The sequence below is a fragment of the Neolamprologus brichardi genome, chromosome 7 (assembly GCF_056152115.1).
Source record: "Neolamprologus brichardi isolate AB-2024 chromosome 7, ASM5615211v1, whole genome shotgun sequence".
NCBI classification, from domain to species: domain Eukaryota; kingdom Metazoa; phylum Chordata; class Actinopteri; order Cichliformes; family Cichlidae; genus Neolamprologus; species Neolamprologus brichardi.
In genome coordinates, this window is record NC_142110.1 from 50,908,937 (window position 1) to 50,934,754 (window position 25,818).

Below are 25,818 nucleotides of genomic sequence, written 5' to 3' on the forward strand. Positions count from 1 at the left end.
CTTAGCAGTTATTGTTCAGGATGTACCATAGTCTCTTTGCTATCTGCTTACGTCTCCAAGAAGGTTTTGCTCCTATTCTCTTTCCTGTGTGTGTGTGTGTGTGTGTGTGTGTGTGTGTGTGTGCATCATGAAAATGCTAAGGTCACATTTGATCATCCCGTGCTAAGCTGTTGTGACTCTTAGAAACGCATCTGAACATTCAAAATAGAAGAAGTCAAGACTGGTTCCACGGATATAATAACATTCTGATGATTTCAAGGATACCGAGAACTGTATCCATGCCAGTAGCACACTTTTGGGTCCAACTATGCAGAGGGGATGGGAGGTGTCATGGATTGGATTGTTATGTAAAGACATGTCAGATCAGATTGTCTAGGCACGCTTAAAATTTGTCAGAGAGGACTGCGATGAAGAGGAGGCAGAAAGAGGAAGAGGAAGGAGAGGAGGTAGACATGCTGGGATATATTTAGAGATGCTATGAGACACATAGCAAAGCAAGAGGAGTAGGAATCGGAATAAGTAGGAGGGAGGAAGAGGCGGGGGGAGACAGACAGGCAGAGGGGGGGCAAAAGCAGGAGGAAGCAACCCCTGGCAGCAGAGGAAATGTCATGGTTAGGGTTCAGTGAAGTGGTAAATCAGGAGCATCAGCGTGTCAGGGCATTTAAGGGAGAAGTGGAGAGGAACTAAGAAAAGCTATATGATCAGCTATCGGTCCTGTAAGCACACGGAGGTTAAGAGTTATACCTGTGCTTTGTCACAGAAATTTACACCACGGTCGGCTCAGAGAAGAGATGCAAAATGCACAAGCCGTTTTGGTGTTTGTGTTCTTGTCCAAAGAGATTTCCAATTCAAGAGCAGCTCCTTGGGAGTTGCCTGAAGATGACTACTTTGTTAGGTAAGCACTGAGTGTAGTACAGCTCAGCAATCTCGCAAACAAAGGGATGTTCAGTTTTATTTAATACAATAAAACCAGCAAGTGCGTTTAAAAATGCAAATAAAAGGCTTGTGCATGCATGCGCAAATCAACAGCGTAGAATTATATATAGGTTTAACATATTATTATTATTAGAAGCAAGGGAGTATGTGAAGTAAAGCAAGTAAAAGTATTGTCCTCGGTGCTGGTACTTAAATTAGAAAACGGTACTACTGCTGTAGCTGCCTCTCACCGCTGAAAGTCTTGAGCCTGATCATGCTTAACAGCAAATTAAATTAAACAAACACAAATTAAATTATGATTCTTAATTCATTAGATACCCAACGCAACACGGCGAACACAGCCATTGTCATTCCTGTCAGACACTTGTGTAATAGCGTCTAAATGTAAATGCTGGTTTGTTTGATTATGACTATGTAGGCTACTGGCATTCCAATTTGACCAGCTTCAATCTTGGCAAGCTGTTTTTCATCAAGCTCTAGCTGCAAAGGAAGTTTTATATAATCAAGCTGTATAAAATAAAGCTAATGCCCAAGTGGTAACCACTGTGGCTGAGAATGAAAGAAGTTTAGCCTCTGGATGTTAACCGCCACGCATTAAAAAGCTGCATGTGTCTCTTGTTCTACGAATATCTAACATACTCTATCATAAAATTACATTATTTCTAATGACCTGCAGGGGGAGACTCCTCCGGCTGCAATCTCATTTATGAACTCAGCAGGCACTTTCCTAAATAGTTTACAGTTTAAATGACTAGTGTAAAAGCTTTCTTAATATAGTAAGGTGCGCATTTGATAAACTACAGTGAAATTTAAAGTTTAATGAGAAAGCAGACCCTGTTATATCATCTATTTATATGATCACTACCATATAAGCTAATGGTGCTTTTGGCTTGCTGGTCTGATTGACCTCTTATTCACGACATCTAACCCCAAAACCTGGACGACCATGGTTAAAATGTCAAATTTAAAGTTTCAGAATGTTAGTACAAAAACCTGGTAGCTAGCATTTTAGTCCAACAAACTTCTTTTTCCTCCAGTTTATTCTAATTGTGAGCATTCGTTACTGTACTAAAGAAGGCTTAAACTAAGCAACTCCACCAATAAGGTTTTGTGCTAGGCTTGGTTTGTTTTTCAGAATGATCAGTCTAAAAAAAGTCATGGACAGATTTGCACAAACAATTATTTATCTCTGGGTAAAAAGTTCCCACTATATTGTCACAAAAAATATTAGACTGATGGAAGAGAAAATGGGTAATGCTGTCTTGATCTTCGAGACAATACTTAAAAACTAGCCTAGTTATTTTCATATAGGTTTCTATACAATCTCACTGCTTGTTTGCAACCAGAGGAGTCTCCCCCTGCTGGTCATTATAACAAATTAAAGCCACTTTTTGCATAGCCTTTGCTTTTCAGACCCGAAGGCCAAGCTGTACTTACTACATGCTTCTGCTGTTCCCAAGCGACAAGAAAACAGTCATTATTCACCTCACACTGTTTGGCATAACCATGAGATTCTGGCCTGGTAATACTATTAGCCCCCCCCCCCTCCCCATCACCACCACCACACACACATACACACAGATGTCTTCATTTGGAAAAGCAGGTTTGTTTTGAAGCAGTAAGTCTTTGAATTTGTGTCAGAAATGGGAAAAATTTGAGTTTCAGTTCAGAACACTCTTAAAATTGTATTTAATAACAGATCTGTACCACAGTGATTTAAAGTGCTTTATTGCGATGCTCTGCACAGCTCAGGTGGCAAATACTTTCGCTTCCCCTGCCGCCTTCATGACTTTAAAAAGTCATTCAAACATGCATGATATGTTATCTCGCAAAGTTTCTCACCAGCTTCTTACTAAAGAGGACACTCTACTTGTTCCAGCTTTCTTCAAGGATGGCTGGATTACCTCTATCTTTCCGAGCGCGAGTGCCAGAAATGATTTGTTCCATCTGTCCTCTTTTAACCAAAATCCTCTGCCTAATATGAAATCCCTATATGTAGGCCAGTGGATGGTGATAAGCATACTTAGCCAACTGTGAGCAAATTTGAGAATGTTTGGGTGTCTGTGAAAGAAAGCCAGAGTAAACATTGTTCTTCCTTGTGCTCATTCTGCAAGCCCAATTGTCTTGCTTCGCTGGCTGCTTCAGTTTGATTCTTCTACTGTTCACGTCTCCTCGCCACTCTGTGCCACAGATTTCTAAGGTTCCCAAGGTCTCTGTGTGAATTCAGCAGCACCTCATAACTCGTGGTCAGACGGACATGTCCAGTGCACAGCAGCATGTTACACGTATGCAGCACAGTCCACTCCCCTGGGGGGGTAACTCTCTGCCAGGCTGCAACGTCGCTGTCCAAACTAATGTCCCAAGAGTACATCATAGTGTGTTACCTATGAAGCCAGCATGCTGTCAGTCCAGTGGAAACACCTGGCCCGCAGATAGGCATATTCTCCAAGTGCATAAATGAAATTAAGAATAAAAGAAAAGGACACGTTAACTTCTCCTGGGCAAAGACAGAAAATGAAGTGACGCAGATAGATGACAGATTCTTTTTTTTAAAAGCAATGTGCTAAAAGAAAAAAAAAGTGCTAGACGGAAGAGCCGAGAGACAGCAATATCTGACCTCTTTAAAGATGAGAGATGAGATGAAAGGGAGCGATACAGTGGTGCAGCGCAGAAGGAGGGAGAGAACAAGGGGGAAAGACTTGCGCGACAACAGTCGGGATTAACAGCACAGCGTTTCTTCACACAGGGAAAAGCGGGCGCACGAATCTGCACCTGCGCGTGGCGCGTGCACGTGGAGGTGTGTGTGTGCGCACCCGCGCGAAAGAGTACGTGTACAGCTGGGATTGTTTCATGCGCGCCAGTGACAAGATTGCTTCAGTGACGGATGCAAACACATGTGCAAACTATGAGAAACAATTACTCTCACATGTGTGAGAAGATTACTGAAGCATGTTAATATGATTGAAATTGAAATGCTCATCTTGCCAGAGCAGCACACACACACGCGTGCGCGCATAAATAAACACACACACAGATCCATACAAATGGAATTCCCTCATTCAGAGCCTCCTCCTTAAACTTTCTGTGTATAGCTCCAAACACTCACACATGCACACACAAACACACACACACAATCCTGCTCATGACAAATGTGCAATGAAAGCACGCTGCTGGAATCTGCAACGCCACACCGCCGACAAACCAATCTGAGCTTCTCACTCTGTAAAGCTTCTCATAAAGCTGCCCAGTATCAGTAAACGACTCCCACACCTGCAGTAAAGCAAAAATCCAGAAATCACTAGATTTCTCACACACACTCACACACACAAACACAAATCAGCAGGGGCACACCCCCACTGCTGGAATATGTGCACACACACACACACCTGCCGAGTATGTAAACAAAATGTATGCAGGCACGTGTGTGCACGCATGCGAGGACCATTCAGCGGGCTGTTGGGAGCCAAAACAAAACAATAAGTCAAATATGTCCTCGCTCCACTGCACGCAATCAACACAGACACTTGTACGCTGCTTTTTAAATCTCGCCTCTTCTCTGATTTGCCTAACTCTCCATCTCTATGGTGATGCTGCGAGAAGGCTGCTGATGAGATTGCTGTACTATCTTCCATCAGGACACAGAACTGAGTCACACATACCTCATCTCTCTCTCTCTCTTCCTGTTTTCCTTCTGTGTTGTCTTCCCACAAGTGCTCGCTCCCTCTTCCCAAGCTATTCCTTCACGTCGCTTCCTCCCATTCTTCCATCCCTCTGGCATTCATGTTTGCTTTTTTTTTTTTTTAATTCCCACCTCTCTGTCACTGCTGCTCAGTGAGCTTCGCACCGTTCCCCTTCCTCTGTGCAGAGTCCATCTGCTCCTCTCTTGTCTCCCTTTCCTCTCCAGCTCACCTCTTTCTCTCTCTCTCTCTCTCTCTCTCTCCTCCTCCTCCTCTCTGGTTGTGTCTTCCTCTATTTCACCCTCCTCTTTTCTCGTAGATTCATGCCTTTCACGTGGGAACCCTTTTATCCATCCCTCACAGCTCTCAGCTCCGCTGTGCCTACCTAGTTGTCTGAGCGTTTGTTCTGTGTGTGGAAGTGAAAGGACAGGAGGGGGAGTAAGAAGGCAAGAGTGAGCAAACAGGCAGTTATCGTCTCAGATGCTCCTCTCAGTTCTCCCCGTCCTGCTCCTTTTTTGCTCTCTCGCCTTTTCTCTCTGCATCTCTTCATCATGACCTCCTCTCCATGTCGCCATGCAAGCCCCCTGTCTCCTTGTAAGCAAAAGGAGGGAGGGGAGCGAAGAGAGGCTGGGGGAGAAGGAGTGTGGGATGGAGAGTAGGAGGTAGGGGGAGGTGGAGCTAGTGAGTCGGTCTAATTAAAAAGCAGAGTATGTACGGCTGCAGAGAGCGAAGAGGGAGACAGTGAGAGGAGGAGAGGGGAGGAGAGAGGGAAGGAAAGTGATCTAGGGGGCGGATCTAAGGGACATGGAGGAAAGAAGCAAAAGAAGCAGTCAGCGGGGGGTAGAAATGAAGAGCATGGGGTTGTTTAAGGGGGCGGTGGTACGTAGAGGCTAGTAGTGCGAGGTGGAGGAAAGGAACGATCTGACAGAACACCAAGGTCAGATGGAGAGGAACGCAGAAAGGTCAGGCATGGAGAGGGGGAGGAAGGAGGGGAAGAGAAGCAGGGAGAAGGCGATAGAAACAGACAGGTAGAATTATTCTACAGATATCTCCCATATGAGCGGGGGCAGCAGAGCAGGGGGAACCGTGACCAGCAGGATAATAGAGACACATGGACAATGGCCCTCAAAGGCAGAGGAAGCTCCGTAGTCAATGAAGGTTAAACTGCTCCCATGGTTTCAGGCCTCTGGATTAACATGCATAAGTGCTGTGCATGCAAATTAAAAAGGAAAAAACACCGACCTGTATTACATCAATCGCAGATTTTTTCTTTTCACCTCATTTTCTTTCCTGTCTAAAGTTCCAAGCTCACTTTTTGTTTTTCGGTGGGGCGAGGGAGTGCTGACCAACTAATGTACATCGAAACTATCATCGCTATACTGGCTGTTATTACCTGAGGCTAGGCAGCAGAAACCACTGTACTCTGCAGCGATAGAGAGATAAAGTCTACACCTAAATGCCTTCAGGGCTGAGACACCTCATCCCATTTTATCAGCTCTGATCACTTATCTTGTCCCATCTCCTCCGTCTCGATCAGACTTACATTAACATCCCAGCAAATCTTGTTGGGGTTTTTTTTCTTCTAATGTCTAAGATGCTCTGTTTTTTGTTTTTCTAGAACTGTATGGATTTAAAGTGCAATCACATGCATAAAGTGCATAATGACTCCCAGTGATTTTAGAGCAAGTGGAGCTGAATGGAGAGGCACTCCCCTGCAACATACAGGATATAATATACTATAATGCATGGGTACATGCGAATACTAAGTCTTGCAGCTCCATGCACTACTACAGATACTGCATTTAACTTCCTGGCAGACAGACTAATCTATAAAAAATATATATTTTTGCTTTCCCTGGAAATTGCCACTCAACATCTGCATCCCAGTACTTAAGCAGAGTGTCACAGTGTTTGAAAGGATCACCCAGGGTCGCACGCTGGATTGAGAGCTTCAATTTGCACGACCGAAGCCACTTTGACGCCTTCGAGAGTTAAAAGAGCTCGTAATGTTAGAATCAATGTCTGCGGCTGTCAGCGTGGTGGAACGGCAGATGGAGCAGCGGAGGATGATGACAGGAGGACAGACTCAGTGAGGCATCTAAACAGACAGAGCAGGCTGCTGATTAAAGCGAGGACCTTGAGTTTACGGACAACAAAGAGCTTCTTCTGGCGGAGCTTCAGGTGGTGTTTAGCGTATTGTCCATTAAATTTTGATGACGTTTGAGGCTCTCTACAGTCTCATGCGCTTCACTGTGGATTATGAGTTGCGTGAGGGTCAAGCCATTTTTAGGAGATCTTAAAAGCAGTTCTTTATAGCTTCAGAGACTTTCAGATATGGAGGCCGTGCGCACACTGCTTTATAAAGAGCCACATGTTTTTGGTGCTAGTCCACAGCTTCAAATTCCACTGTGGTGATCCTTTGACTTTTTCCATCTAGTGCTAATATGAAGCAGAATTTCACTTTATTCAAATACTTTGGTTTGTGACCAAGCACAGCCGCACAAAGCTACATTTTAATCTAAAGTTTATATTCTGCACAGAGCTGTCATTTTAAACCCTTTGCTTGGCTTTCTCTGGCTTTGTGCTGCCCACGGTTACCATGCACTTGGGTGAGACGGGGGATTGTAATTATTATTTAAACTAATCCAACGGCGGCCTGCTTGCACTCAGTCAGATCTTGTTTTCGGAGAGCACCTACAGAGCCACCAAAGGAACACCACTAGTTTCCCGTGGCACTTATTAATCAGCCTTTGTGTGTCTGCAGACAAAAAAAAAGACTTTTAAGCAGATCCTATAATGTACACTCAGCTCAAGTCATCAATCACAGCCTAATACAAGGTTTGAGGCAAGGTAGCATGTCTAATGGTGATATCTAACTGTAGCCATTACCTGAAAAGCTTTTATTATTTTTGCTATCTCAGTTTCAAACATGATGGATGAACGAGGTGGCAAGTCATTTGCCGGACCTGAGTACAGCTGGCATCTCCCTCTTTGATCTGAGCCATGTCCAGGACAGTGTCAGAGATCTTTAGTTGCTTTGATGGATGAGGAGAACTTTTCCCGCTTTGTTTCTGGGCTGAATAATGACTTTCCGTGTCTGTCCCCTAGTCTCGAAACAAGGCTGGAGGTCAGAAGAGAAAATGCTGCTTGGCAACATAATAAATGGGTGAGAAGATGGACTGTGAAAATCGAGAGGTTTCTGGCTACTGCTGTTGCCCTAACAAAACATTGCATCATCCCTAATGCTGGGGCCTCACGTCCACCCTCAAATAATAAGTCTTGGAAAGTGATTTACAAAACAGTTTAGAGGCTCTAAACCAGTTTTACTTGGATCAATGAAATGCCGCGCAGCATGTGGCGGCTCTAGCTTTAATAGAGGTAAATAAAATTGCCTCGGGACGTGGTGCTTTTTAAGGCCTCTTTCCACCAGGTGGGGATGTTGTTCATAAAGTGTTGGGCAGTGTTGCGTCACAATACACTTTTCCAAATGATTCAAGAAAGAAAAGCAAATCTATTTCACCGAAATGCTCTTTTAACTCATTGGACACTCAAGGGCTTTATGTTTGCTAAATTAGAAACTACTAGCAACTATCAGAATAAACGTGATGATCAGGATTATTTTTTCCTTTTCTTGCACGACTGTGCGCATCCTCCTGTGATGAATGAAATCCAGCAGAGCGTCTGTACCGACAAGCGTCTTAAAGAAATGTCAAAGAAACAGATGAATCACTGGCCACGGGGTTTATTTGATGCAGAGCAGAAAACAGAAAAATCTGACACACGTTCCTGATTTAATTCATTCAAACTTTTTTCGCCCTTTCCCTCTTTCCCTTATGTTCCAGGTACATGTAGCTGATAAAGTGATGATGCAGCAACCATGAACGCCCTGATCTGCTTTGGTCCGTTTCATTTGATGTTTTTAAGGCGCACATCAAAGACGACTCTCCAGGATGTGCAGCTTGCCAAAGATTAAAAAGGGAGGACGTTAGAAGTGTTTTTTTTTAGAGTTGAGCAATGACCTTATCTTAGAGACCTATGAAGCTGTGATTTTATCATAGGAAAAAAAAAATGCAATAATTATAACAGATGTGCCAGTATTTGAAAATATTTTAGTTTGGTTATAGATAATATCAAACAGCAGACATTTTGCATGAGCCTCCTTAGGCTGAAATGTGAAAGTTGTAACACAAATCAAAGATTAACTACATACATATTTTAAAAGTGTGTGCGTGTGCTGTTACTTTCATGTACTCTATCATTAGTTAGAAACAAAGGCAGATCTTATTGTTTCCCAGCATTCTCTCTGTTGCATTTAGCCTGCAGTATTATTTTGGGCTTGTGGAAATAACAGGTGGGCACTTTATGGGGTTGCTGTTGTTGTAGCTTGGAGATTATAAAAGTGGACTAGTTGTCTGAAAGATGCTGGTTTGATGGCAGATGCTGTCATGTCCTCCTCCTCATGTTTTTCGCACACAATCCCTGACAAAAAAAATAAGCATAATCCATAAAACCTTAGTCCACTGACTTGTATCGTTCCAGACTCAAACCAAAACAGGTTTGTGTGTCATTTTTCACAAGCAGTGGGGGCATATTTAGACTGTTTGCACAGTCTGAGTTCATTCAGTACAGTGGAGGGGACTGCCTGCTTCAGAGTAGTCTGATTAAATAGCCAAGATACACTTTTGGGTTGTAAAGACTATGTAGCTATGACGGCTCTGGGATTTAGAGGAGACAAAGAGTCATTTAATGCTTTATTGTAAACTACAGTCCTGTAAAAAGTAAGTACACCACATGATTCAGTAGCTTGTAGACAAACCTTTAGGAAGTTCTGTTCTTTTTCAGACATTCTTTGACTCTTGAATACTTTGTTGAGAAACAATCCCCAATCATCATTTCTTCACCACTGTGCTTGACATGTATTATGACGTGTTTGTGCTAAAATGCTATGTCTGGTTTGGCACTGTGCATTATGGCTAAACATCTCCAGTTTGGTCTCATCTGTCCAAAGGACATTTTTCCATAAGTCTTGTGGTTTGTTCAGATGCAGCTTTTCAAATCTGAGCTGTGCCACCATGTTTGTTTTTTTTGGTTTTTTTTTAAAGAGGTTTTCTCCTGATAACCCCTCCAAACAAGCCATACTTGTTCAGTCTTCTTCTAACTGGCGCCTGTAGAGTTTGAGATGTAGCTCTTGGGTTTTTTGAGGAGTCTCTGAGCATTTCAGTCTGACCTTGGGATGAATTTGCTGCGATGTTCACTCCGGGGAAGACTGTAGCATTTTGTCAACACACACCTGAACGCTACAGAGTGGCAAACTGCCAAAGCGCCTGTTTTGATAGAGGTCCTAACACATGATGATGATCAATTAAGCAACTACATTTGATTTGCAGCACGCTCTTAATTCCTCTGGTAGCAGTAAAAATATATGTAGTTTTTATTCGTAATGCGCAGAATCGCATGATTACATATGGTAATTTAACACTGTTTAGGTCTTTTGGTTGAATTATTTTAAGTTGCTAAAGATCTAAAGTATCTGTAGTAACCACAGAGGTAAACTAATCAGAAGCTGACTTCATTTGCGCACACACTGGGCAAATTAGAGTATAGAAAACTACAATGAAGAGTCAGAGGAGGAAATAACTACAACTCAGACACCATCACATCTATCACAAATTTCAAAGCCCTGAGGTCTTCTCTACCACTAACTGTTGGTGCAAGAAAAAAACAAATGGATAAAACATATCAATAGCCTGGATTATTTTAATAGAAAGAAAGAAATGATGAAAAAAATAAAAGAGAATAAAAAAGAAGGACAGTGTCCCCTTAAAATTAAATGACCTATAACCTATAACCCAGCGGTCCCCAACTCCCGGGCCTCGGACCGGTACCGGTCCGTGAGTCGTTTGGTACCGGGCCGCGAGAGTTGAGGTTCAGGTGTGAAATGTATAGTTTTCAGGGTTTTTATCAGTTTTCAGCGTTATTTTTTTATTGTTTTTATCGTTTACTCGGTTTTCCTTGGTCTTTTCACGTGTGTTATGAATAAATTTTCTTTTTTTCGGTACCGGTACTAGTTTTATTTTGTTGTATTTATCCGCGACACCTTAAAGGCCGGTCCGTGAAAATATTGTCGGGCATAAACCGGTCCGGGGCGCAAAAAAGGTTGGGGACCGCTGCTATAACCCATTGTAAACTCAAAGAGCTCTGTGAAAATTAAGGATGTCCACTCACTCTTCATGCTGTTTGTCATTCACATCTTCCAGCTCCTGGTTCAAACCCTGGCTGGGGCCTTTGTACAGTTTCTACACACAGTAATTGTTGATTCTAAATTGAGTGTGGATGCAATGTAAATAAAGTGCTTACAGCATATAGAAGAAAGCATTGTGACCTGTAGTCTAAACCACTTGGTCAGTAAGAATATAAAAGCACTATATAAATTCCAGTCCATTTCCTACAATGCAGTACACTCTCATTAAAAATCTGCATTATTATAATGGCTGAGTAAGCGGATTTTTTTAAACCAACAGCAGCACTTAATGCAAAATACTAAAAGATTTACAAAATGCCTACAAATGATGCATATCTGTACGCGTGGGAAGGAAGAAAGGAAACGCCTTTGCATGCCTGTGCCAATTGGCCCATTGTTCTATAATCCATCCATGCATCCAACAAATAAACTGCTCTCGTGCAGAATTAAGGTGATATAAATCAAAATCTCCAGAGGAAGGTAAGAGTCTGTTCCCAGAACCAAGAAAATTATACTTAATCATCTTTTACAAAGTAAAACAATAGTTAAAAGTATTTGCTTTGAAAGAGTCTCAAAGCATGACATGAAGAACAGGCCTACAATTCAGCTTACTGAAATGAGGTGCTGTGCAAAAGTTTAGACCTTTATCCATCACAATAGCTAAAGTGTCCCATAAATGAGTGCAAATATACAGACTGAATTTAAGCCACAAGAAGAGCAAGGAGTTTTGCAACAGATGGCATCACCACCACGGAGTCCGTTTTGGGCATCGTGAAGTCACTGTGGGCCTACATGAAGAGGCAGAAGTAATCCACAGAAAAACCGTGGCATCCAAGATGCTGTCAAGTACTATCTAACTCTAAATACACTGCTAATGGAGACACTGCCAGTTAACTTTGTCTAATAATAAAAAAAATGAAAAATGTAATTGCAACAAATATACACAAAGAAAACATGAAGGGGGCTAACACTTTTTCACTGTATTTCTGTATCTAAGTGTTGATAAAAATCTACTACAAAGTACTTTTAGAAAATGTAATGCATTACTTTCAGTATTTAGTCCCTCTAGAAAGTCATTTGCTGCATTAATCTTTAAAATTTACAACAAAGCCAACATGGGTAGAATTTCCACCTGTAACAATACTAGACTGTTGACCTCTGCCCAATACAATCAAGTGTTGGCTGGTTGATTGGCATCGCCATCAGTTTAAGTATTTATTCAAGCACTTTGAGTCCAGAGGTCACTACTTGCTTTGTGTTAACTTAACAGACTGCGGTCTTGGGCTTTCAGCTCATTGTGGCCCATTGAGTTGATACAATGTTGCATCCACGTCCATCTGTCCACAGTTTACAAGACCTGCTACTCCTCCTACAGTATCGATCAGAGTTTAGTGACTCTTGCACACAGTGATCACCCAGTGGGTCTTTACCATTACCCACACTGTGCTCAAGGCCAATGTCATATTTGTTGTTTTACAGTCATTAACACATAAAATGTTTTACTTTTGTTCATTCTCCCTGTAAATAATTGCTAGTGCTGTACGATATTGCAAATATTGGTATTGATCAGATACCAATAAATACACGACAAGAATTTCTGATAACAATAGCCATGCCAATGCTAACAATAGTTCAACTTATGCAGAGCAGAGTAATGGGGCACAACTTATGAGAAGATTATTATTATTTTATATATTAGGATTGTGGGTCAACTTCTGTTGTTTAAATACTTTTGTTGACAATACAAAATAGATGTACACAAAAAGTTTCAGACATTTTTTTTACAGCGCATGTTTGAGGTATATTTTTTCATTTCCAAAAAAAGAATTAATTTAATCCAATTCAGTGGGCTACATACTGAACCTAGAGGATAGAAACAAAGTATCAATCTTATCTTGTAGCATTGATCTAGTACCCACACCAGCGTTGGTATAGATACTAATTACCTAGTAACTGCTCCTAACAGATCATTAATGGTGAGAATGGTAGGCGCAGTTTGAATAGGTGCTCAGGACTATCTATCCATCTATGTGCGATGTTAAGCTGCACAGTCTGTTTGTTTACCTCTTCCTTCTTGACACGTGGGAAAGCGGAGAGGGAGGGGGTGCGCGCGGGGAAGGGAGGGCACGGGGAGCGGATTAGCGCTGCGTCGGTGCCCGGTGTCATTTTTAGACTACACAACAACACAACAACGCAGAGTGACTGAGGGTAACGTGTACAGGGTAGAGACCGGCTTTGCACCTGCTTGTCCTCCTGGGTCAGTGTCAGCATCTCTCCGAGCTCTTTCTCCAGCCTCTCCCCAGCGTTCAAACATGTCTCTGTCCGGCTCGCAGACGCCAGAGGACGGACTCTACGGTGAGTGATGGTGGCACATGGACCAGGCCGTTTCTTTGTTACGTCATCACTGTTAACTATTTGCCTTTTAATAGCGTATCTGTAGCCGATTGTTGCATACCTTAAACAGGCTGTAAATTAATTTTGCGTGCGCATGGGTCGATTTATACTCCAATTTCACGATGCAAATGTCAACAGTGTGTGGGCAAAACATTTCAGGCAATGAGCACATTCATTCCCTCAGTGTGTTTGAATGAAGAGCTAGCCAGCCGTGGCTGCTTATCAATGGAGACAAGATACTAACAGCCTGTCAGACTAGGAGAGCAGGTGTGAGAAGAGGCCACAGACGGAAACAAGGCACAGGCAGTTTTATAGTTGTCATTGTCGTTACTGTCACTGTGTAAATGGATTCCCTGACTCACCTGTTTGTATCTCTGTAAGCCAATTAAGCTGCGGAGATTTTCTGATACTTATAGCTCCACTTAGCTGGCTGCACATTGCTTGGAAGAGAGGATGCTGGGTAAAACATGTGGATCACTGTAATTGGGAGCTGTACAGTGAGTGATGTATGGAAATCACTGATGTGCAGGTTGTTTACTAAATAAATAACTAAATAATAAAAGATCAGTTTGACAAATATTTGATTTCAGGCCAAAACTGAAAATCCATCAGATGGTAATTTCAAAATCCAATAATCCAATATATCCACCAGCATTTTTTTTACTTTCACACACACAAAACATAAACATATTTCCCTCACATTTCTTGCTAACAGGGAAGGTAGAGTGGGTTGCCTACCAACTGGAAGCTTGGTGGTTCGATCCCTGACTATTTGAGTCCGCATGTGGATGAGTTGTCCACAATGAATCCATTGGACTGTGAGTGTCTGTCAATTTTAAACAAGGTGCTTAGATATGTAAAAGTGCTTGTATGAATGTGTGTGTGATTGGTTGTAGTAAAAAAGCATTTTGAGTACTCGATTAAGGTAGAAAAGTGTTATATAAGTACCAGTCCGTGTCTTCACATTTCATTAATAGTTAGCTAGCTAGGTATTGATCTTCTTTCCCACTTTATTTCAGGGTCTCCATGCCCGTTTCTATCACAGCCTTTTTAAATGTAAAAAGAATCACAATTATTGTCTGTATCAATACATTCAAAAATATAAATGCAACCATATTTTCATATTTTCATATTTTATTTATCTTTTTTTTGATTTTTACATCCACATGAATAGGACACAGCTGCTTTAAAGGTAACTTTTTATTCAATTCTAGAAAGACAAACAAAATCTGAATCTCCCGTGCTGTCCAAAAATAATCTGATTGCCCTGCAGCCGCTCTTTCAAACTGCACCTCACACCCTAATTTTTGTTTCTTTTTCTTGGCCCTAAAATGGAAACAGTCATTCTCATCCTAGCAGAGCACAAATTAATCTGTTGTGCTGCAGTTCATTGAGTCTTTTCACATCCTGGCTCCACATTACATAAAGCTGATTTGGCAGCGGCACAGATGAATGTGTACAGGACTGCGCCATAGAAACTGATTTAGTGCTGCAGAGTGGCATCACATAGATAAGGCAGCCAACAAGGCAGCTGTTACGTCACAACTCCCCTCTGTAGGAAAATAACTAGGGCAATGGCACAGTTTCCTCTGCCCTCCCTTCCCCCCATCCCTTGCTTCCACCCCCTTCAGCACCGTGCCTGCTCATGCTTCCACCGCCTCTTGTTATAAAGCGTCATAAACCAGGTAAAGTGACAATCAGAGAGGTCAGATGAGGAAGGATACTTTGGTAGGTAAATGAGGGGAACTGTTTCGTAAGTGCTGCCTCTGTCCGAGAGATGTGGGGCAGCATGACAAGGGAGAAACAGCTAGAGGAAGGGAGAGGGTGAATGGCTAATCTCTCACAGAAATAAGTTCTTGCGTAAGCAAGCATGCTGTCAGGCTGAGTTAGCCCTGCCCCACTGTTTAGCTGAGGGAGCGCGCACACCGTACAACATGCCAGCATGCATGTGTGTATATGTGTGTGCATGTGTAAATCCCTTGCTGCTCCTGTGCCCGATCACCAAACCCCGCCCCCGTGTCCATTCATTCATATGCAGTTTATGTTTTCAGCACTCATTGATGGGAAGAAGCAGGCACACTCTGTCTCGCTCTCACTGTTTATATACGCCATATGATAATATGTGTGTTTTTTGGACGCGGCTCAGCGTGTCTCTATCCAGCCACGAGCTCTGTGATTCTGAGGTCATCGAGTGTCATGTCAGGACATCCGCGGGGCAGCTTCTAAATCTCCACGTCAGTGGACAACGACACACACCTGTCCATTCACTGCCCACTCGGCACTAAAGAGATTAGAGTTCTAGGAAGGACCTAAAAACGTGCATCAGTAATGCAGTGTGAAATTTGCTTCGGAAGCGGGTTAGGATCAGTTAACCGGCAGTAAAAATAATCTGAATATGTCATTATGACAATAAAGCTGAAGTAATCTGCATAATATAGTAGGGTAATCAAATGACTTAAGTCACGTTAATGGCAAGTATAAATAAAAGAATCAGGAGAAAGTGTGGGGTAACTGCATCATTGCATAGAACATTAAAAATGAGTTTGCACATCCTGACTCCTTCTTGGCTTATTAGAAATCTAATATAGGTGTACTGAGAAGCATTGTTTTTTTCTCCTTCTTACCGACACCTGAGCGTCAGCACAAACTCTCAGCTTGCCCTCCTCTTTCCTTGTCAGGCTCCTGGGTCGAGCTGGAGGAGCTGATTGCAGCCGTGAGCCGCAGAGAGAGCCTGACAGGGCCGCAGGACAGCGTTTCCACCGCCCTGCAGGGGGAGCTGGAGAGGATCCTCCTGGAGGCACAGCTGGAGTGCGAGCGGAGTAGAGACAGGTAATGATGCAGTTTGTTAGCACGAACTTGTTTTGTTTGGGGAGTTTGGGGCGGGCGAGCTGCACAGTGAGGTGTAGAAGTGATTTGCACAGTAATGAGGTTTGTTTTGTGCTCAGAGGAACTTTGCTTGTTTTCCACGGCGTGTTTGCTTTTTCTGTTCTTGTTTGTTGGGCTGTAAAATTATCACGCTGCAGCTTGATTGTTTCTCCAGACCGCACCCACCTCGTACAAGTTTACTTGTTGGTTTTTTTTAATCCACAGTCCTCCACAGGCGACGACTCCACAGTCCACCGGCTCACCAAGACCCACCAGTGAGCACGACAGTGACTGTGTCACTATACAGGTGCTGGTTTTCATTTGAACACAGAGACATGGTTAATATTTATCAGATAAAGACATCAAAAAATATATAATTTTTTAAAATTATTCAACATCATCTGATTCTTGTTGCGTTCAGGAGGAAGGTGAGCGACGGGTGGACACTGACTGGGTGTGGGATTGGTCCAGTAGACCTGAAAACATGCCACCGAAGTAAGCCTAGCTCCTTTGAATGTTACTGTTATTTATTCCTGCTGTGATGATTTACTCCAGCAGGCAAGTAGCTTAGTTTGGCTTAAAGACTGACAGCAGGTGACTCGAGGCCCGCGCCTTCAGAGGTACATAATTAAAAGATTCTTTCTAGTTTAAAAAAATAATACATTTTAGAAAAAATGAATTGTAACACGAACCAGCCAAGATTCATGACGTCACCCTGGCAGTATGCCCTCTAAATATGCATACAAGTATAAGTAAACAAAAATAAGCTTTTTGTTTGTTTGTTTTGGTGTGTTTGTGTGTTTATAAAAAGCCTGTTTTACTCACAAAACATTTCAATAGCACATTGTTTTGTTTTTTTTGTTTTTTTAATTTAGTTGGATTATACCTTTGAAGCCCATGAATCGCTTTCATTTTTATTTATGCTGCCGCACTTGACATTTAATCTCCTGCAATAAAATAAGCCTGTTTGACAGGTAGCAGTTCTCAGGCTCTCAGTTTCTTTCTTGTATTCTCAGGCTTCTCTCTTGTGCTCTCATTATCTCTGTTTATTTTTATTCCCCCCCCCCAACGCCTTTCAATCTCCGTGCTTCCGCATCTCTTATCTCCGACGCCTCTCTCTTCCTTCTCTGCAGAGAGTTTGTGTTTCAGCACCCGAAGCAGCAGAGCTCCCTCAGTGTCAGAAAGACAGAGGTGATGAAGAGAGGCATCTTCTCCTCCGATGTTCTCCTCATTCTTGTTCCCTCGCTGCTGGCTTCACACCTTCTCACGCTTGGAGTCGGGTGAGATTCATTCACATAAACTTGACACTCTTGGTAATACTTAACTAAATAACTGGATGCTTCTCATCCTGGTAGAGTTTGGAAAGTGTGCAAATTAAGAAAGCGATCAAAGAGTTGACTCCTGTGTGCCCTTCTAAGTGGTTTTAAAATGAGGTTGCTGATGTGCAGCTGAAGCTATAGATGTAAGAAAAACAAGCTTGAGACAAGTTAACGGTAGGGAGGGTCTACCTTTTCACTGACAAGTTGCTACCTTATGATAATGCAGTGCCCTTAGTTTCTGAGTTATAGCCTTCACTTATTTGATACATCGGGTGTCAAAAAATACGTATACTACAGCCGGTTGATTTGTGAGTTACTAGGAAAATTTAATCACAAAGAAGATGCTGCACCAAAACCTTTCTGTGATTGCTTCGGTTGCTAGCAGATTGCCATGGTCTCCTGTAGTTTGCATGGAAGATGCTGATTTGTCTGCACACACTGAAACAATGTGATGCAAACTGGAAACAAATAACTTTCAAAGAACCATTTTTCCCTTTTGCTGAAACCAAAATGTTTCAAAAGGCACATTTATTTTTGTATTTTAAAGGGTCTCTGTCCCGTTCTGTCACAGTTTTTGCAGTTCCACTGTTACTGATTGGTTAGTTAGCAAATGTTTGCAGACAAGTCGGCATCTTACATGCAAAATAAAATATGTTAGCAACCAAAGCAATCACAGAGAGGTTTTCTCTTTGCAACCAAATTTACCTAGCAGTATTCTGCAACTTCCCCCAATCACTTTCCAACATGTTGGGGAATACATATTTTATCCTCATGATCAGCAGTTGCGAAGTGCTTGCTTAACAGTCTCCCTGCCTGTGTGACTGGGTCCAAGAGCTATAGCAAGGATCAATCATTGATTCCTGTTTTTTTTTGGGGTTTTTTTCCTTTTTAGGATCTACATAGGAAAGCGATTGGCTGCATCCACCACCAGTACGCTGTGACAGCAACTATACTCCAGTGCCCCTATTTGCTAACAGTGTGGCCAATAAGGTCAAAGTCCACCCTCTCTACTGCACTAATTTGCCTCCTTTCTTTGTCACGGGGCTAAAATAGGACCTTGCCTGTCTGTACCTGTCTCTCTATCTATCCAGCAGTACTCTGTCTTTTCTGTCAGCCTCTTTGTTGTCTGTGCATTTCATAGGGCCCTGGGAGCAGATGGCTGCCGACCAGTGAGTCAGACTGAGGTCACTTTTACTCTCCCGCAAAGTAACACTGATCTCAACCAGCTAATCGGGAGTGTAATCAGAGGGGGGGGTAGTTTTCCTGACACAAAAGAAGAGAGGAAAAGAGAATTCTACTCAGCTAGAATAATAAATCCCTTTGATGGGAGGAGATGAAAACGGTTTGTTGGGAACGGTGTGTTCCGACAAAATGAAAAGGATAATGTGCGATACCCATTCACCCAACCTTTGAAAAAGCAAAATGTCTGTCATTTGTCAGAAGTAATGATCCTCTGTAAGACTGAGCTGCTTAAAGCGGTTCTCAGCTCTTTCCTTTTTTCTTTTTTTTGGTCGGCCTGATGGTGAATCTAATGTAGGGACTTCTAGTTGGCTGAGTGAATGTAGGAGAGGCTCTGGTTGTGCTTTTTGTCCCGTAAACCCATTAAATATTTGACCTCCGACAAAGGCAATCACGATCCCATTAAACTTCACTCCTCCAAACCTTAATGTGTCTCTCGGGTCTTTTATTCCTCTCCTCTGCTCTCACCCTGACAGCATGTATTGTACACATGCTCGTCTTTTCTAATACATGTGGGGAAAGTGAAGAATTTTTAGCCAGCAAAGCACAGAGATGTGCTGAAGTAAGCGTTGGCCACTGTATGTGTACGTTTCTATGCTTTGGTAGTCTGGAGATTATTTGCAGGCATGCAGAGACAACAGCAGCAGCAACAACAACAACAAGACTTTTAAAACCTACTGTGATGTTAACAACCTGCAAATGAACCGCAGCATCTGTTTAAAATTGATTCCTGTTTCCATATGAGGTAAATCACTGCTAATGACTTTGTTTGTTTGTCCTGATGAGCTCTTTGGTGTGTATGCCACCGGTGCTCCTTAAGCACATTGTTCCCCAGTGAGCACTCTTTCTCTTGTCTAACCGAAACCTTCCAGAAGCCTTATGACATCTGCCTTTGTCATTCTTACCTCACATAAGTCACCCTCTTTCCTATTTTTTTTTTAAAACAAGTTGCTGCTTTGACCCATCTAGGATTTGACATTTTATTGCCTTCCCATAAACTAAAAAGCCGTTTCCTCTTAACATGTCGTAAAAATAGCTGGCTTGGATTTTGAATGGTGGGGTGGGGCTGGGTCTGAGAAGCCACCAGGGTTTTGCACAGTTGCCTTGGACATAAACGTGTCCCATTTGTTGTCTGTCCAGCCTGACCAAGCACAATTACTTTATCAGCCATTTTAGAGCGTTTGATGTGAGGGGTCCTGCTGAGCTAATGAGCACAGCAAGCAACTTCTAGACACACCAAGCTGACGATGCATCAACAGACCTGCTTTGGCAGAGCACAAGAGCACCTGGTTTCCATTCACAGACCCCAAAACACATAACACGCCCAAGCAATCTATGGGTAGTTACTGGTGCATGTTTTGGCACCAGTTTTACTCAACAGCGCAAAAGGAAACGCTTAGTTCATGAACGAGGTGGATGCACGTGCTCGGGAAATGCCCATTCATCATCTTTGACATAAATGAATTTGTCACACAGCATAGTAATTCAAGTGTGTTGGAGCTTGTATAAATAAAAAAGCAAGTTTAAATTTTTGTTCTATCCATCGTGGTAAATGGAATGAGCTTAGCAGCATTAGCAGCAAGTAATAATATAACCATGAAAAGATCTCATTTCACAACAGCAAATTATAATTCGGGGCTGAAATTATTCATGCAAAAAAACATTATAATAGAGCTTGCAAAGGCTCCCAGTGGTTGAAGGCTATTTCTTAGTGCCACGTGCATTGTGAATGTAACCAAATCACCGCTCAAGCAACAACCTCAAAAGGTAAGTCAAATGTGCACCAAAACTGTTCAGTCTGTAGAGCTGATACTTTCCTTCATGACAACTGTAGAAGGGTTGAATTGTTCCTATTACAGTTCTCTAAATTGTATTAAGGTCTAAATTTTGCATTATTAGGGGCGTGGTCACTATGCTACCATAGCTGCGTCACCCTCTGAGGTCTAAGTGGTCATGCAAACCCTAAAGGCCTTTACATACCAGACACGTAAAACCAGCTAATATTACTTGGGTCAAAAATATTTTTCACCTATTCTATTTGCAGCTTTTAACAGTGACCATGTAATTTCATCTGACGAATTTGTGACATTTTTTTTAACCAAGCCCAAGTTTTCCTATATTTTGAATCAAAATAACCAGATCTAAGAGTCCAATCGCTGGATTTGTCAACAAGAGAAATACTAGTGAAACTGGTGCAATACCTCAGACAAACAGCTAGACGCTACTCCGGGTCAACTGACTCTCTGAAATGATTTCGCTGCCTCCTCAGATTTGGTCCCATCTCTCCTAACAAGAGCTCAAACTGCCCCCACTCACATCCTGAAATGTATATAAAGCTGCTGTGATACAGCTCCGACTGCTGGATCACACAATCAGATTCTCCCTGCTGAGGTCTTCTTCTGAAGATTGGATGCATCCAGAATCTGTTTCTTCCTGTTCTTCCATCACGGTGCCTTCTTTATCTCTTCTACGCATAAGATCAGTAAAATCTTAAACAGATAACACAGTTTGATGTATTTTATTGGTAGGTTTCTGTTTTGGGGGTTCTTTTTTGAGACAGGACACTGGAGAGAAGATGGAGAAAACACATGGCAGATTCTCTCCAATAACCTCCTGGCTTTAGCTCAGCAACCAGGAGGTCTATATTTTAATCTGAAATTAAAGTAAACAAAACGCCGTAGAGTAAAAAGGTGAAATACTTTAACACAAAGTAACACAAAATACATCCATGTCTGCACAAAATCTTATTATGTGGATAATGTCTGTATGAACCTATGTGGGTGACTGACCAAGAGCATGTCCCTCAGGGTGGGAGAGATTTAGATAAGGCTTCTAAACTATTGGCTCCTTTGCAACCCACATAATTGTTTCTTGCCTTGTCAGTTGACATCAAACGATACAAAACTCTGTGAAAAGAAGAAAATCAGAGAAGTGGCACACCTGAACTGTTCTTTAGACTGTTAATTTAGTCCTGTGGATTGTCCCTGGTTCAACCCCCTAAGCCGTTTATCTTGTTATTTGGACAAACAAGCAGCCACAGGTGGCACTGGCTGTTGTAAATCACCGTGTTCCCACACAGCTTCATCCTATTTTGGTGTGATCCTCCATGGCTTCTTTATAGGACAGGACTGCGTTAAGATCTGTCAGCCCTGTAATATCCTCCCTCAAGATGGTAACAATTACAACTACTATCAAAGAAGTAAAATAAAAATCACCATTTTCTCCACGTCGTTTCCTTAAAGATATTACTAGACAATGAGATTTATGTTGAATAGGGTGATAGATATGACTTTGAGCGTGTTACGAAAGAAAATCCAAATCCTGTTCTTGAAGTGAGAGGAGACTGAGGCCCAGACAGAATATGGGAGAAATCTGTTCATTTCCTGGACCACACTTCAGAGATCAGACATCTGTCTTTCTGGGAAATCCATTATATCCTCCTCCTATACAGCTAGACAGGAAATAGAGAGTCCAGTTTCGAAGAGTTTGGACACAACAAAAGAATCCAGTTGAACTAGCACGGCGTCTGCGCCTTAACTTTAAAACAAGGTCACTAATTTGAGCCTCCATCTCAAGTAACATTGCTTTACCACATGTGGCCCGCTTCCCCCTCGTGCGCCACTCATAATGAGGGACAGTAGGTTATAATTCCACAGAACACAATGACGTAGTCAAATAGCAGACACATAACCACACACAGCTTACCGGACCCGCGAACACTCCCACACAGGAATGAAAAACCTTTTTTTCTGTTTGCATTGTGTGGGCTTAAATAGTTACACTCATGTGGAATAAACACATTCATCTCCAATATTTGATATTTGCTTCACTGAGTGTTTGTAGAAGAGAGTCGCTGCGTCTCTCTTCAGATGTAATTTGGCATTCAGTAGGCACGATGAATGCACTGACAGCAACGTTTTTGTTTTGGGTTTTATGCATTTTTCCATTCTTCCTGTCACTCTTGAGCAAATAGAAGCAATTTGTCTAATAAGCCTGAAATGTGACAAGCGTTCGATGTGGAACAGGGTGAGTGAAAGAAGCTCTTTTGTGTGCGAGAAGAATTTGTTTTCTTTCTACCTGTCATGTACCCAAACACACGTGTTCGCCTTGTGCTCGTATCTGCTGGGCCAGACTGCACACCAGGAAGAGGCAATAATTGCTTCCATGTGCTGGCTTCCCTCTCCACCTCATGTGTGCGCCCTTCTTTCCTCCGTGCAGCGCTCAATCAAACCAGGAGAGCGCGGCCCGGGTGTGGACGTGAACTGAACCCAGTGTGCTCTCCACTCGAGTGCTTTTTTTCTTTCCCACAGCAAGGTGGACCTTTCTAGCCCAGACATGCTTGGTCTCCGTGCACCAGATGTGTGAAGGATTAGATGAGAGCACCCGGAATAAGACTCACTGTAGCACAATGTGTCACTGTTCATGCTGTGTAAACAAACCAACTCAATTTTGAAGTGTACACGTGCGCTGTCCTGACATGCCAAGAGAACCGTCCCGTTTGTGTTTTGCTGAGTTGAGTAGAAGATTAGGATAGGTGGATTAAGATGTGTGCCTCCAGTATATGCTTCCTCAGAACAGCTTGCTCAAATATCTTTAAAAATTCCCTTTCCCATAAATCTTGCTGACATCCAATGGGTCTGTGTTGACCGTTAGCCTTTAATTTGCTGAGATTCACCAGCTGTTCGGAGGTGAAAAAGGAACCTTCTCCTGACAGCAATCTTCCACCAGTGATTGCCTTGTAGGCCAAACTGTCTAAAAACATGTTCTTATTTTTATATTTAAAGCATAATCCTCTGCATGAGAGCTATAAGCTTGATTCAGATTTTGGATTTAAAGAAGAAGAATTCTGTGGTTGTCTGTCCTGCTAGTGTTGTTTCTACCTCACCCTCGGCCGATGTGTTGCTGCTGTATTGCTCTATTGCAGAACTCGGTTTGTCTGGACATGCAGTTCTCATATTTCGGCTAAAACAACTCATTTACTGCTATCTCAGATTTTAAGCTAAGTATGTGAAGTTACGTTGGACACTAGTGACTGGTGTCTGTTGTCCTGCTGTCTATATTGTGAACAAAGCAAATATTGTTAAAGGCAGAGTGTCTTTTTTCATGTATTTGGCAATGGTTGGCTTTGCTCTGACTTTGTATAATAGCACACAAGACACACATACTCAGTTCATCGAGTGCATCCTTACACACAAAGCTGAGGAACATTAATGACAACTTAAGCTTTGGAAAATAATACTGAAGGCAAAACAAATAAGGCTTTACTTCACACAGAGTGCCCCTGTCTGAGATCACACACTCCAAAAAAAAAGCAAAAGAAAAAAAATTCTGGCTCCTTTTAGATGGTAAATATTTAATCCTGCTTATTTCTTGTGTTAAGTCTACACATATTAATCAGTGTACTGCCCCGGTCTATAACAAGTTCACTTTACTCAGTCAAATGTAGTAAGATAAAGATTTGTAAAACCAAATAGGGCTCTGTTGGTTTCATTTGCAGCATTTTTTCACTCTGAAGGATCTGCCAAGTGCTCTTTACTGAAAGCTTTTCAAATGTTTCTGAATTTGGTAAGTAAGCATAAGTTTATTGCCATGTCTCTTTGGGTCTTTTCATTTCAAATTATGTTACAACTGCAAAACTATTCATTCTAGCAGCAAGCTACATGTTTTAAATGTTTCTCTGTAGCTAGCTAAGGGTAGATGCAGAGTGGGCTAAAATACTGTTTCCATTACAAGCTTAAGTATTATTTGTAATTTTTTAAGGTAGTAAATTAGGCACAAAACTGTGAGCAGAACATTCCTTTTGAATAAGGACACATGAAAGTGAGGGGGTACTGTGTGTAATGGCAGTGATGCTAAAATGACTGGTTGCACCAGTAAGAAGAGGGTAGCTTTATATCCCCTGTAGTGCAACAAATACACAATTTATACATAATTTAATCGTTGACAGCCACTGATGTAACTGTAAAGTGCACTCATAGGACACTAGTTACACCTTACTAATATTGGGTCCGACCCCGTTTGCCTTCAGAACTGCCTTAAATCTTCCTGGCACAGAGAAGGTGCTGGAAACAGTTGCACACCTATTATGCGACTCACCCATTCCACCACATCCCAAAGAAATAATTTCTACTTTACATGGCTGGTTGTCCTGCTGGAAGGAGCCATCAGAAGACGGATGCACTGAGGACACGGTCAACAACAATATTCAGGTAGGCTGTGGTGTTTAAATAATAGGTGGTACTAACAGGCCCCCACATCATTACACCACCAACAGCAATCTAGTTATTGGCCAACATTTTAAAATTCTTCTCATTCAATTTTGATGAGCCTGTGCAAATTTCAGCCTTGGTTTCCTGATTTAGCTGACAGGAATGGCACCTGGTGTAATTTTCTGCCTCTGTAGCCCATCTGCTTCAAGGTTTATTGTGTTCTGCCTTCAAAGATGCTTTTCTGTATACCTTAACAGTAAGAAGTATAAATTTGAGTTGCCTTCCTATCATCTCGTCCTCTGACCTCTGTCATCAAAAAGTCATTTTCTCCCACGTTAAGTGGGGACTCCGCTCACTGGATATTTTCTCTTTCTCTGACCATTCTCTGTGAACTCATGAGATGGTTGTGTGGGTCCACAGTGTCTGAAATATTTAGAATAGTCCTTCTGGCAATTAATGCATACCAAGTAAGAAAACGTCTATTAATCTCTAATCCATTTGCATTTACTAATTGTTATTTAGCATTACTGTACTAATATTAAGTACAGGGGTCTAAAAACGTTTTTTTCATTCATTCAGTGATTTGTAGGGAAATTTCAACAATTTTTTTCAGTGTTGATTCTCTTGGTGTTCAAAAGACTAAAACACTTTAAGTGTATTAAAAATATGAACAGAAAGGATTTCATTAGCAATAAAATAGTACCTGAGGTTTCGGTTAACAATAGTCAGTCTTGTAGTGAGGTTATGGGTTTATGTCAGCTAAGCTAACTCTGCTTAGCTAGCTAAAATTAGACTTTATGTATAGATAGTTAAACAGATAAATACATTGATAATACCATACATGTGTTTTGTAGTCCCAGTATTTTCACAAAACACTTCTTTGCTTTTGCATTAGATGACTCCTCTCAGTCTGTGATGAGCTACTCCAAATGAGCACA

At 42.0% G+C, this 25,818-nt stretch overlaps 2 protein-coding genes across 3 annotated transcripts in view; one reads left to right on the forward strand and one right to left on the reverse strand.

Annotated features, from left to right (window-relative positions):
• LOC118454644 (uncharacterized) overlaps positions 1 to 5,194 on the reverse strand; it is a 42,143-nt gene extending 36,949 nt beyond the window's left edge. For both annotated transcript variants that reach the window (XM_035910386.2, XM_035910385.2), the window contains exon 1: positions 4,596 to 5,194. The gene's annotated coding sequence lies outside the window, so the exon portion shown is untranslated. The remainder of the gene's footprint in view (positions 1 to 4,595) is intronic.
• Positions 5,195 to 12,998: 7,804 nt separating this feature from the next.
• Positions 12,999 to 19,099, forward strand: zgc:73226 (BCL2/adenovirus E1B 19 kDa protein-interacting protein 3). The gene is made up of 6 exons (XM_006796740.3): positions 12,999 to 13,209; positions 15,927 to 16,077; positions 16,339 to 16,420; positions 16,535 to 16,608; positions 17,247 to 17,393; positions 18,325 to 19,099. The coding sequence occupies exons 1-6, from the start codon at positions 13,167 to 13,169 to the stop codon at positions 18,371 to 18,373; spliced, it is 546 nt and encodes a 181-aa protein (XP_006796803.1). The 5' UTR covers positions 12,999 to 13,166; the 3' UTR covers positions 18,374 to 19,099.
• The last annotated feature ends 6,719 nt before the right edge of the window (positions 19,100 to 25,818 follow it).